Here is a 13,203-nt window from a genome sequence, read left to right on the forward strand (position 1 = left end):
AACCCCCACTGCCATCCTGCCCGAAAGTGCAATTATAACCAGAAGTCCAAATCCAGCTGTCGTTTTTTCAAGCAAAATACTGAAAAGAGTACAAAGTTAATCAGACTGAGAGTTCCTCTTCAGTGCACTTGTAAATCCATTACAGAATATCACATTGGTGTCCAACCTACTGACTAAAAGCGACAACTTGCCATTTGCCAGGGTGTCATTTGCCAGGCTATGCCATGACAACCAGTTGCTAAGCAACCCGGCAGCGACTCCAGCAAGTCACTGGTCTCGGGCAAAGTCATGCTTTTTAGTGTTTGTGGTCTCTTGAGCTGCAACTTATTGGAGAAAATTGTCAGATGGCTGCAAAGAGCTCGTTCTACCAGCTGTACACTTTGTAGTACTTTTTAGACTTTTACTTGTGCCCAATGTGTGTGTGTGTGTGTGGATGAAAATATTTGCCATGTTACATGTGTAGTTTTTAATCTCTTTATAAGGGGAATTCAATATAAAATAATGGATAAGGAAATGCATTTAGTTTTTGAGGGATTTCGTAACTTTTTTCACGACTATAAGGCGCACTTAAATGTCTTAAATTTTCTCCAAAATAGACAGTGCGCCTTATAATCCAGTGCGCCTTATATATGGAAAAAACAGGAAAAACAAAAACAAAAAACCACCACTGTCGGATATTAAAAAAAAACACAAACGCCTGAACTGAAACAATACTGTTAAATATGCAGATGCCATCTTTGTTTACAACATCTTCCATCATATAGCTCCTCCCCCACTGCAAGATTTTATACAAAAAAATCCACAACATCAACAATGGCTGGCTCTAAAGGTGACTGTGTAGTGAGCGAGTGCTTCATACCTGGAAGTCAATAGCAATTACAGTATTTTTACCACTATAAGGCGCACTTAAAAGTCTTACATTTTCTCCAAAATAGACAGTGCGCCTTATATATGGAAAAATGTCATTCATTGAGGGTACGCCTTATAATGTGGTGCGCCTTATAGTCGTGAAAATACGGTATTTATATTCATGTTAATGAACACATGTATATGTAAGATTGTAGCTAAGGGCTAATTTCCATCTTTAGTTCTTTGTGTAATTTGAACATAAGCAATGACATACACTTAGCACTGTTTCATGATCACAATTTTGTTCACCTAGCTGCCACGCTTTAAGATACTTAGCCAAGAGGAACATAGATGGGAGTTCACGTATAGAAATTGCTATTTAGTTTCAGGTATGTGCATAGAAAGTGCTTTGGCTAATTTAGCATTCTTTTCAAAGGGTACTACACAGTCACCTCTAGAGCCAGCCATTATTGATGTTTTGGATTTTTTGTATAAAATCTTGCAGTGGGGGAGGAGCTATATGATGGAAGATGTTTTAAACTTAGATGACTTTAGCATTTTTAACAGTATTGTTTCAGTTCAGGCATTTGTGTTTTTTTGAATATCTGACAGTAGTGGAGAAAATGAACCCTTAGTCTGTTATTACGTTATTTTTAATGATAAGAAATGCTATGGAGGAGGTTTGTATGCGAAGTATATCCCGCCCGAAAGGATGACCCGGTGCTCTGCTCAGACCAAACAGGCGAGCATCGTGTCGTGACTGATCTCAAGGACGTTAATTATACGTCATCCCGAGCAGTGTCTCGCTTCAACCACTAATGTCTGATTAGAACGTTGTTTCAAATCATGCGCGAGAGTCCTCGTTCGTCTTGGATATTTAATCACCTGGCTTGTTCCAATTTATTCTGTTTCAAGCATCCAAAAGGAATCAAATATCAAGACCTGGGTCTTTTTTTTTTGTTGATTTTTTTCGGAAACCCACTTTTTTTCGGAAGCCAATGAAATCGAAGCTAGAATTAATAACAACGTTGATATTTACATTTGAACTGTACGTTTCTATCAAATGTGTACTTTTAGGTCTTATTTTAATTGTGGAATCAACTTTTTATGAAATTATAATGGCCGCAAAAGACATATTTCAATTGATGACATCACTTTTTTATTAAATGGATTATTTTTATTGATGCATCAGTCGTTCTGTTGCATAAAGCAAGACTAGAGATTCTTAGTTTGAGAAGTAGGTGAAACCTCCCGCAGCTTCAAAAGCCTTCTTGATCTTGCCTTTTTATCCTGCAAAATGCTTTATTAATGGAGTAGCAGTGTATCCTTGGTTTTTTGTTTTTTAAATTTACTAGTTGCATTCCACTTTTTCTGGGAAAATACCTTCCAAATTCTCTAACGATTACATTCAAAGACTCCAAAAATTCGCATTGATTCAGTGATTAATTCTGCCAGTTTTGTGAAATGGCATTTTGTCAGAAAGGATTGCTAGCCAAACATTTTTAGAATTATTTTTTTGTGTTGATATTTAGGTTGTGTAATTGGCAATCTTTTATGATTTGAAAATGGCTCACATAGGTTTTAGAAGCTCTTATTTAAAATGGTTATGCTTGAGATGAGCCTCAAAGCTAGCTAGCTAGGTAGCTAGCTAGCTAGGTAGCTAGCTAGCGGTAAGATTGGTAGGAGTTAGAAGCAGTTGCCCAATAAACTATAATAATAATAATTATAATGATGATGATGATGATGATGATGATGATGATGATGATGATGATGATGATGATGATGATGATGATGATGATGATGATGATGATGATGATGATGATGATGATGATGATGATGATGATGATGATGATGATGATGATGATGATGATGATGATGATGATGATGATGATGATGATGATGATGATGATGATGATGATGATGATGATGATGATGATGATGATGATGATGATGATGATGATGATGATGATGATGATGATGATGATGATGATGATGATGATGATGATGATGATAACTAATAACTAATAACACAAATGTACATGTTTGACATTTCAATAAATGTTACTGACAGTGTCTACCCATTTTTTTTAGGGTTTTTTTTGTAACGATTGCAGTGCTAAAGCTAGAAAGCTAAATCGAACCAGTCAAAACCCAGACCTAAACCCAATTAAGAATGTTTAGCAAAAGATGTTGAAATGTAAATCTCTATACAAAATGTGTAAAACCAAAAGAGTTGTAGCTTTAGTTTTTTGCTGCAGTACTTTTGCAAACTGTGTCTTTCAGTTTGATACATTTTTATACATTTTTTATGTAGCAAAGTATACGCTTGAGTTCGATGTTGCAATTTTTACTCACTAAGCTTTTGCTGTTGCAGAAATGGTGAGCACAATTCCTGTGACTTCTTTGACAAATATCCTGCCATCTCACCTTAATTCCAAATGGGTCTCCAAAAAAAGGTAAAATGAGCTTTTATTTTGATATTTTGGAAATTCTCTATGAGACTTTTCTAAAAACTTTTTTCTAAAAAGAATTCCAACTAAAACTACCTCCAGCAGGTGAATTTCCAGCGCCATTTAGTGGTAGAATACAAAACTACAGAAAAAGTGGCCAACCATTATCTCTCATGAATAATATAATACTACTAAAATACTTATATTGGTTAAAAAAAACAAGGTTTGATAACCAGGGAACAAAAATTCTAACCTATTTGAAAGTGGGGATTTAAAAAAAAAGTGGTTATATTTAATATTTCAATCATAAAGAACTGCTGAGGGAGTATAAAAAATGAATGGATTAATAAATTATTAAATAAGGCAAGAAAAGTTAAAATGATGAGAACCTGCTTTAACTTGCTCATTGAATTGAATACTTTTATTGTCATTATACAAATATTAACGAGATTCAAAGCTTCAAGTGCACAAAATTTAACAACAAATAAATAAATAACCAATAAATACATTGTAAATAAGTATGTAGTCAACATAATATATAGTCAAAAACATAAATAAGTACACAAATAACTACAAACAAATGAACACATGATAAATCCTCAGTAAATAACGATAAATAATGAATCAATAAATAACTAGTCATGTTGAGATCGAAAAAATAGAGAAAGATGGATGGACAGGTGGAAAATAAAATATAAAATGATTGAACAAATCTTATTTAAATGGGTGGGTGAATATTTTTTTTTCAAAACTGATACGTGAAGACATGTACATGACTGATGTCAAATTAAAGTGCTCAGAAAGCTAGATGGAACTAAAATAGAGACAAATAACAAGAAGAGTGTAGCCATGGAAGAGATTAAGATGGAAATCAGACAAGATGAATGCGTGGAGACAACACGAGGGGGACAATTAAGCAAGATAAATGACAGGCAAAGATTAATATCTGAAAGATAGTCATGGAGGAAGGAGGAGGGTTTGTCCATTTCCTCTTTTATTTATCATAAGTAATACAAGAACAATATAGATTTTTTGATTTTACACTACAATACCATTATTTTTTTTCATCCAAATTGCCCTAAAAAGGAAAAAAAATGTTTAATACTGTGATTTAGCACAAAAAAAACAATAATACAGAATCCCCAAAAATACATTTTGTTCCATTAAAGCTTAAAATCCATACAATTATTATTGGTAAGTAGTACTTTCACGTTTTTTTTTCAAACTTTTGAAACTTGAAGCAAATTCTTTAACCGTGCAAAGTTTGATAAAAGCCAGGAAGTCTCGATAAGCCCGAAAACAGCATGGCTGGTCCATTTGAGGAAAGCCGATAGCCATCTTGAAATAAAATGTGCATATTTATAGATCTATGAGGAAAAATCATGAATATGTAATTGAGCAGCATACTACTTACATTTGATCTAAGCTCTCGTTTTCCTCCGGGGTTGAGTCCGAAAGACCAGTGTTGACCCAAGAACACTTGTGCTGACGTTGATAAAATAAGCAGTCGTAACATCCATGACTTCATCATGTTGCTTTGCGTGGGTTTTGATTGGATTTCTTGGAAATTAAGGAAAAAAAACAAGTAAAACAGCAATAATATTGTATTTTTCTGGCTAAAAATTCCAATTTGTATCATATTTTGGCTTTGCATAGCCCTTGTTTTTTCTTCTTATCTCTGACCACCAAAAAAGCCTTTTATTTTATCTAAAAAAACTAATTTTACTATTAATTATTTAGCCTGTTCTGTTCCATTTTACAATTTGTTTTCTATCTGAGCACCAAAAAAGCTTTTTATGTTATCTTAAAAAAACTAATTTTACTATTGACTATTTTACTATTGTTACTTTAACATATATTTGTTCTCAGTTCTCAGGTAAAATCAACAAAATTGCCAAAAATACGACTTATACTCCAATACAACCTATTTTTTTATGCGACTGCTGTAATCTGAAAAATATGAATTAACCCCGTAAACCCAAAAAGTAAGATGAATATTAAACTTAATTACCCGCACTTAGTATGTTTTTTTCTCTCTCTGAGCACCAAAAAAATCCTTTTTTGTTATCTAAAAAAACCCCTAATTTTACTATTAACTAATAAACTATTTAGCCTGTTGCTCTCCATTTTACTATTGTTACTTTAACATATATTTTTTCTCAGTTTCAGGCAAAATCAACAAAATTGCCCTCTCAAAAAATACGACTTATACTCCATCCAATACAACATATTTTTTTATCCGCCTGGTGTAATCTAAAAAAATTTAAAACTTACCCCGTAAACCCACAAAGTACGATAAAGCTTAAACTTAATTACCCGCATAACTACTTCTATTTCTCAATTAGTTCCTCCTATTACTAATTCCATATTTACCAACAGAATAAAGTAAATAACTGTAGACATAAAATAAAAAATAAACTCAAGCTATAAGCATAAAAGGTAGTAAATCACAGAGGTGAATTTACCTTTGTGGAAAGAAAAGAATAGAATTCTCTTTTCTGTTTTTATCGGATCCTTCAAGCTATTTATACGACTTTCTTTCCTAACAAAGCACATCCATCTCACTGCAGGGGATCTCAAAGTAGGATTAGACAACATCTGCTCTTCAGTGCAAGCAAAAAAAAATAAGAGATAAATGTGCTTGTTAAAGGAAAATACGCATTTTTTTTCCGAGTCCAAAAGTCAAAGCAATTATCGGGAACATTAGTTTGAAACAGAAGCAAAATAATGACTTGTGAAGGCCCAAAAAATGAAGACCAGTTTGAAGTAAAACCACTACACTGCTCCATAATAGCATTTCCAATGTCTTCAAATAAATAATGACCTCTGAAGGCCCAAAAAAATGAAGACAAGTGAGTCTTCTCTCCTTTCAAGGAGTTTATTTTTATTTTTAACAGTCAAATATTGGAAAAACATTTCCACAGTCAAGTGCAATAATGACAAGGAGAGTGGCAGTTTGAAGTAAAACCACTACACTGCTCCATATTGCATTTCCAATGTCTTCAAATAAATAATGACTTGTGAAGGCCCAAAAAAATGAAGACAAGTGAGTCTTCTCTTCTTTAAAGGAGTTTATTTTAATTTTTAACAGTCAAATATTGGAAAATAATTTCCACAGTCAAGTGCAATAATGACAAAGAGAGTGTCAGTTTGAAGTAAAACCACTACACTGCTCCATATTACATTTCCAATGTCTTCAAATGATTGACTCCAAAAAATGAAGACAAGTGAGCCTTCTCTTCTTTAAAGGAGTTTATTTTAATTTTTAACAGTCAAATATTGGAAAAAGAATTTCCACAGTCAAGTGCGATAATGACAAGGAGAGCGGTACTAGTTTGAAGTAAAACCACTACACTGCTCCGTATTACATTTCCAATGTCTTCAAATAAATAATGACTCCAAAAAATGAAGATAAGTGAGCCTTCTCTTTCTTTCAAGGAGTTTATTTTTATTTTTTTAACAGTCAAATATTGGAAAATAATTTCCACAGTCAAGTGCAATAATGACAAAGAGAGCGGTACTAGTTTGAAGTAAAACCACTACACTGCTCCATATTGCATTTCCAATGTCTTCAAATAAATAAATCAGATGACTTCGTATGTGTTGCACAGCAAAAAGTTTCAAAACAAAAGCATTGTCTTCATCATGCTTCGTACCTTCTGTTAAACAGTAAAAAAAAATGATATATATATATATTTATATTTCTATATAGATATTGCATCAGAGCAGCGCAGAGCTACAACTACACATTGTTGACCATTAAAAGACAAACAAACATGCAAATAGACAAAATCCAGCAATCCAGCACGGAAGAAGAAGAAAAAAATGCCTTCCATAATTATTATGTTTTTTTTCTGGGGGTAAAATTTTGGAAGCCCCGGATTAAATATACATAAAAAATACACGATTGACATTTTTTGGAGAAGTTCGGCACTATATAGAATATAATTGTGCAAATAAGTTGAAAGCATGACTAAGCGATTTACATAAAGTTCCCAACAATAACATGTGACTTTTTGACTAAATATAACGAGTCTTTGTTTATAAACCTAACCTTCCATGTGAGTGAATAACAGAAAAACGTAAGAGGTAGTTCCACAAACCACAAGAAAAAACTTTTGGATCACAATAAGAAGTATTGTGAGCGAAATGATGCACAAATATAAATTGTATATTGCATACCTGAGGTGTGTTGACATCTAACTATTAGCATAGTTTCACAGCACCTTGATACGTTTCTCCTACAGCTTTGGCTTTTCGTTTAATCCAGCGTCGTATCGCGGGCCAAAGTGACTCTGAGCAGCATTTGTCGACAAAAACCATATTCTGGTTTTCGAATCGAAACTAACACGACTTAAAAAAATACAAGTTATTGTGCCAAACAGCAAAGGATTGTGATTCGCCATACTTTTACAAAGTTTTCTACGACATGTGGACGAATAGGCAGCGAAATAACATCCAAGCAAAAAGAATCTTGGGTAAATAGTGCCATATTAAAGCTGATGTGAGATTGGTGGAATGTCGGGGAAGTGCATATAAGAGATTGGACATGAGGGGAGGATATCGTCGGAAAAAAAGGGACGCTTGGGTGGAGTTATCTAACACTTTGCGACATGTGTAGCGGCGTCAACATCTCCTCGAAAATAGCTCCTTTCACATTGGAACCCCTCAGGTTGGCTTCTTGTAGGTCACAGCCAGATAGGTCGCAATTCTGTAAACAAGTATATGGTTACAACAAGATGTGAGGAGAGAACTTATTAAAAACAGGTTTAAAAATGGTATTTCCTGCTTCAAATTTTAATGGCATTGAAAAACGGGTTAAAATAACCGACGCCTAAAAACAAAACAATCAGATGTGAATTTTTGTCAGGCATTATGTAATTAATTAACTGCTTTTTTTTTAGACTTGTTTGTTTTGTTGTTGTCGTCATGCTAGTTCTTAGTTTCTGATTCAACTAAAATGAGTATTTAAACCCCAAAATGTGATTTTTATACTCCTACTTTATGTTCCTTTTTTTGCTTGTTGCAAATTATACTACGATGGCCTAAAATATGGAATGTTATTCATAATTAGATACAAAAATATGGCATCTTATTCACATTTAGATACAAAAATATGCCATCTTATCCACAATTACATACAAAAATATGGCATCTTATTCACAATTAGATAAAAAAATATGGCATCTTATTCACAATTAGATAAAAAATATGGCATCTTATTCACAATTAGATAAAAAAATATGTCAACTAAATGAACGAAAAAATAAACCATACACTTAACTACTTTACTAAAAAAAATACCTCCAAAAAAAAATCAATATATTGTCATTAAATTTTAAACTCTAGTCTGACTTCATTTGGAACAAACACCATTTTTTAACAGATTTTTTTTCCCCATTACAATAAATCTCCATTTTTTTGTTCATATGTTCCCCAAGTCAACATTTTACCAAATCTAATCAACTGCAATTCAATTAAAATTTCCTGCAGTCCGACTTTAACGCCCCTGACACCTCTTAACATCACAAATCTGTCTAAAAAAAAAAAAAACAAAGATTACCAACACCCATTAATTTATAGTTGGACTCATCTCACCTCCAAATCCGTCCCTGCCAAAGTGGCTCCCCGCAGGTTACAATTTTTCAGCTTAGCATTTTTCAGAGTGGCCACCCGTAGGTTAATACCAGTCATCTGACTTCCTTCCATGTCTACTCCTTTCAGGTTGGCGCCTATTTTCAACAAAAAAGTACAAAAAGTCAAACCATCATTGTCATCTTGGTGAAAACCCGCCATTAATCGACCAATCGATTACCTTCCAAGTTGGCCTTTAACCCAGATGGATCTTCAAAATTACATCCTTTAAGAGAAGCTCCTTCTGCATTGGAGCATAACATCTTTACGCCTTGTAAGTTAGCTCCCTTGAAACAACCAAAAAAAAAAAAAACAATGCACTTTATTGCCACTTGAAAGATTTCTTCTCACTTCTAAGATATTGTATTTCGTAGGTGCTTTAATGGCTTCCGCCTGGGTGGCTTTTTCTGGACAGAACGGCCCCTGTCTACACGATTGAGGGGGAGGAAATGCCAAGTGGACCAAGAAAAAGACTTTATTGTTCACTGGAGAGAATGCCAATTATCCATCTATTCTTGGTTGACAGCCAATGGCGGGGAATGCCAAGGATGGTCATCAAATCGTAAAAGATGGCGGCGATCCGCGAGAAGTGAAGGTAAGATGGACTGACTTACATCCAGGTTGGCGCCGGACAGGTCGGCTCGTTCCAGGTTGGAACAACACAAGTTGGCGTGTGTCAGATTGCAGCGGCTGAGATTGGCCATCTTGAAATTAATGTAGCGCAAATCCAGGCGGGACAGATCGGCGCCGCTGAAATTAAGACCCTAAAATAGTCGACAAAAAAAGGTCAGACATATAAAGACTTTAAGTAGTTTTGACTGACCCAAAAACTAAATTGGATTCACTGACCAAAATGTACTAGAAATTATTTTTCGTCATTTGAGAATTTGATTATAATTACCATTACATCGGTATTTTTCTTGCCCGAAATCGCCGCTCCCAAAAACATATTTTTTTCTTACCGTATTTTCACGACTATAAGACGCACTTAAAAGTCTGAAATTTTCTCCAAAAGACAGTGCGACTTATAAATGGTAAAAAATTAAAATGTGTCATTCATTGACGGTGCGCCTTATAATCCAGTGCGCCTTATATGTGGGAAAAAATTAAATGTGTCATTCATTGAGGGTGCGCCTTATAATCCAGTGCGCCTTATATATGGAAAAAATTAAATGTGTCATTCATTGAGGGTGCGCCTTATAATACAGTGCGCCTTATATATGGAAAAAAATTTAAATGTGTCATTCATTGAGGGTAGTGCGCCTTATATTCCGGTGCACCTTATAGTCGTGAAAATACTGTATATATTTTTTTTAACTCCTACCTGGCAACGCAGTTCTGACTTGGTGGGCGTGGCCAAAAGAAACCGCACAAATTCCTTGCGGGAAATGGGTGAATGGTCCTCTGGTGGCTGTGAATTCTATTAACATAGTATGTAAATGCTAAATTAGTACTGACACACACACACAGATAGATCACATCAAAACAACATCACCTTAATAACCAACTCCAACTGTTCGGCAAGTTGCTCAATCCCAAAAAAACGAGCCTCCTCCAGAACCCCTGAAAGACAGTTTTGGGCGCCATTAGCATGCCTTGACAATCCCGATTGGAATCCTCTCACCTCTTATATTTATTCCCTCGTTGATAATGAGCTGGCCATGTCTCAAGTAGTTAAGGATAGGCTCAAAGTACTCAGGGCTTCGGTCGATGAGGTAGGCGCCGTGCTCATCTTGCTTGTTTCCCCACACATCTCAAACAAAAACACAAATACACGCCGCTAAAAAACCACCTTGGAATGAACGCAAACGTTTTCCAGGCCGTCTTTCTTACCTTTCTCTCTAAACATGTGAGCAAGCATACTCTCCGGCTCTTTGCTGACCAGAGTACTCCTAATGGACAAATTTCATAAACAAAAACAAATAATACACACATTACAATTTAGAAAAGCAACATACCTAGTCGTCGTGAAGAGCCGACCGCCGATATTTAACGTTAACCAGTCAGTGTGAGCACTTTGTTGATCGCAAACCATTTTGATTTCGTTCTGAAATTCTGAGACAAATGACCAGGTCAATTAATGGGAAGGACAAGCTTTTTAATATCGCAGGACTTACCTATAAATGGATCGCCTTCCGAGACATACAGCACGTCGTCGTCTCTGTATAGATCAGGCAAAATTGTTTTCAGAAAAAGGTCAATAATACTTAGGGGAAAATTGTTTTATTACCTGATTAGGCCAATATCATCGATGAGACCTCCCTTTCCGTTGTATAAACAAGATGCTTTGATTCCTAATTTGTTGCCGGCTACAGATAGTAAGTCAGACAAGGCTCCATACACAGCTACAACCTGGACAGAGAAAATATTAGATGTGAAATGACGTGATAATGTGTCAATAGTTTCCTAAATAACTCGCACCTCCAGCCAAACTAGGGAAAAACTGCGACTTATAGTCCAGAAAATACAGTATCTGCATGTATTTATTTTTATCACTGACCTACACAAATGATTTAAACTAGGATCAAAACTGATTATGTGCAGGTTGTAGCTTAGTGAAATCCAGTCCATTTAATTCAGCAAAGTCACGTGACAGTCAAAATTTAAGGTAAAGATGTGAAAGACCATTGGGTTTATAAATGATTGGAAATCATTCACCTGATGGGCAACAAAACAGGTTAGTCAAAATGTAGGCCAAATGACGTCCTCCAAAAACCAGATTGTGAAGAGTTTCAACTAACCTTGCCGTTTGTAGATGTCCCGTTAACAAATAACGTGACTCTTCTCATTGTTGCTCTTTGGTTGGTTATGTTTGTTATTGTTTTTATCTTATAAACTACGTGCCAGCTAGCAAACGTTTACCGTATCTCAAGCTTGCTAGCTAATGTCAATAAAGCGACGGTGCCTTCACTGTAATCTGAAACCAATTTTTAAGCGCAAACTAAAGTTATTCTCAATACGTGTTTCACTCAAGTTATATTATAACAATGGTGAACTCTCTTATATTCAAAATATCTGTTAGTATAGGTTTTAAACATAAAGTAATGATCTTGTTTTATTATAAAATGTATCGTCAACAACCCTTCACACAGGTCCTTAAAGGCATCTTTAGTTTCCCGAAATGCGATTGGCTAAGAATAATTTGATGTCATTACGTTCTTTGGGTCCGTGGTTACGTACAAGGTAGTCACATTGAACCGTGTTTTGCTTCTGTGTTTATTTACAATTAAATAGTTAATTCACTATATTTAAAGGGAATTCAGCAACTAATTGTGAGTTTATTCTCATTGTGATGTTCTGTGTGTTGAGAACATATATTTGTTAAAACGGTGCAGGGCATGTTTTGGCAAACCAAACATGCACGAGGCAATTGTTTATGTTTGACTACATTTTAATTTTGTCACTGCAGACGAACACAATGACCAATGTTGGACAACATAGCTGTTTATGCTGCAGCCTTCCCGTCACTCCCAGTGTTCATCAGACATTTAACGAGATGGATTTTGAGCGAGGCTAGTTTCTTTTAAAACACTATCATAACTTTGTCTATTCAGGGCAAAAATCAATTATTATTATTCTATGCAGGCATCTGGTCGGCCGCTATGGATGGAGACCTAAAGAGAGTCCAGTCATTGGTCCAAAAAGGCACCAATCCAAACGTTAGGGACTCTGCTGGATATACAGCTTTAGTAAGTTACCCGACATTAAGATGTCAGTTCCATTAATCTGGATGTTTTTTAAGTAATATTTTGCATTTTTTCTTTCAGCACTATGCAAGTCGGAGCGGTCATTTGACTGTATGCGAGTTTCTACTTGCAAATGGTGCTTGTGCATCTCCCCAAACACCAGGTGGTGCCACGCCCCTCCACCGAGCATCATTTTGCGGTCACGTGGATGTTGTCCGATTACTTCTGATCCATAAAGCTGATCCGATGATCCTTGACGATGATGGCGCATCACCTCTACACAAGGTAAGGTAAACCTAAAGTAGTGTGGATGAGGATGTAGCCTGGTGATAATACAAAAAATGTCATTGTAATTGAACTGTTGTGTTTTTTCTCTCTGTTATTTTGTGAAATGCTCGGGCAGGCTGCAGAAAACGGACACGAAAAGGTGTGTCAACTGCTTCTTGAGGCCTGTCCTGTGCTTTGCAGCCAGAAAAACAAGAGGCATCAGCTCCCCTATCAAATGGCCCCTAAAGAACATTTGCAAAAGCTCTTAAAACAATCCCTATAGCAAGGGTGTCAGACAGATATAATATTTAGATTTT

General features: G+C 35.4%; 2 protein-coding genes across 2 annotated transcripts; one reads left to right on the forward strand and one right to left on the reverse strand.

Moving 5' to 3' along the window:
* Positions 1 to 7,124: 7,124 nt before the first annotated feature.
* On the reverse strand, positions 7,125 to 11,964 carry kctd9a (potassium channel tetramerization domain containing 9a). The gene is made up of 12 exons (XM_077714396.1): positions 11,675 to 11,964; positions 11,164 to 11,285; positions 11,051 to 11,094; positions 10,892 to 10,988; positions 10,767 to 10,825; positions 10,558 to 10,686; positions 10,429 to 10,496; positions 10,258 to 10,353; positions 9,548 to 9,697; positions 9,115 to 9,220; positions 8,898 to 9,031; positions 7,125 to 8,010 (listed from the first exon to the last, which is right to left on the reverse strand). Exons 1-12 carry the CDS (start codon positions 11,720 to 11,722, stop codon positions 7,894 to 7,896), a joined length of 1,170 nt encoding a protein of 389 aa, XP_077570522.1. The 5' UTR covers positions 11,723 to 11,964; the 3' UTR covers positions 7,125 to 7,893.
* On the forward strand, positions 9,061 to 13,203 carry ankrd39 (ankyrin repeat domain 39). Its single transcript, XM_077714397.1, has 6 exons — positions 9,061 to 9,207; positions 9,308 to 9,528; positions 12,343 to 12,445; positions 12,519 to 12,622; positions 12,701 to 12,904; positions 13,023 to 13,203. The coding sequence occupies exons 2-6, from the start codon at positions 9,463 to 9,465 to the stop codon at positions 13,167 to 13,169; spliced, it is 624 nt and encodes a 207-aa protein (XP_077570523.1). The 5' UTR covers positions 9,061 to 9,207; positions 9,308 to 9,462; the 3' UTR covers positions 13,170 to 13,203.

The sequence above is a fragment of the Stigmatopora nigra genome, chromosome 4 (genome assembly GCF_051989575.1).
Source record: "Stigmatopora nigra isolate UIUO_SnigA chromosome 4, RoL_Snig_1.1, whole genome shotgun sequence".
Taxonomy (NCBI): Eukaryota; Metazoa; Chordata; class Actinopteri; order Syngnathiformes; family Syngnathidae; genus Stigmatopora; species Stigmatopora nigra.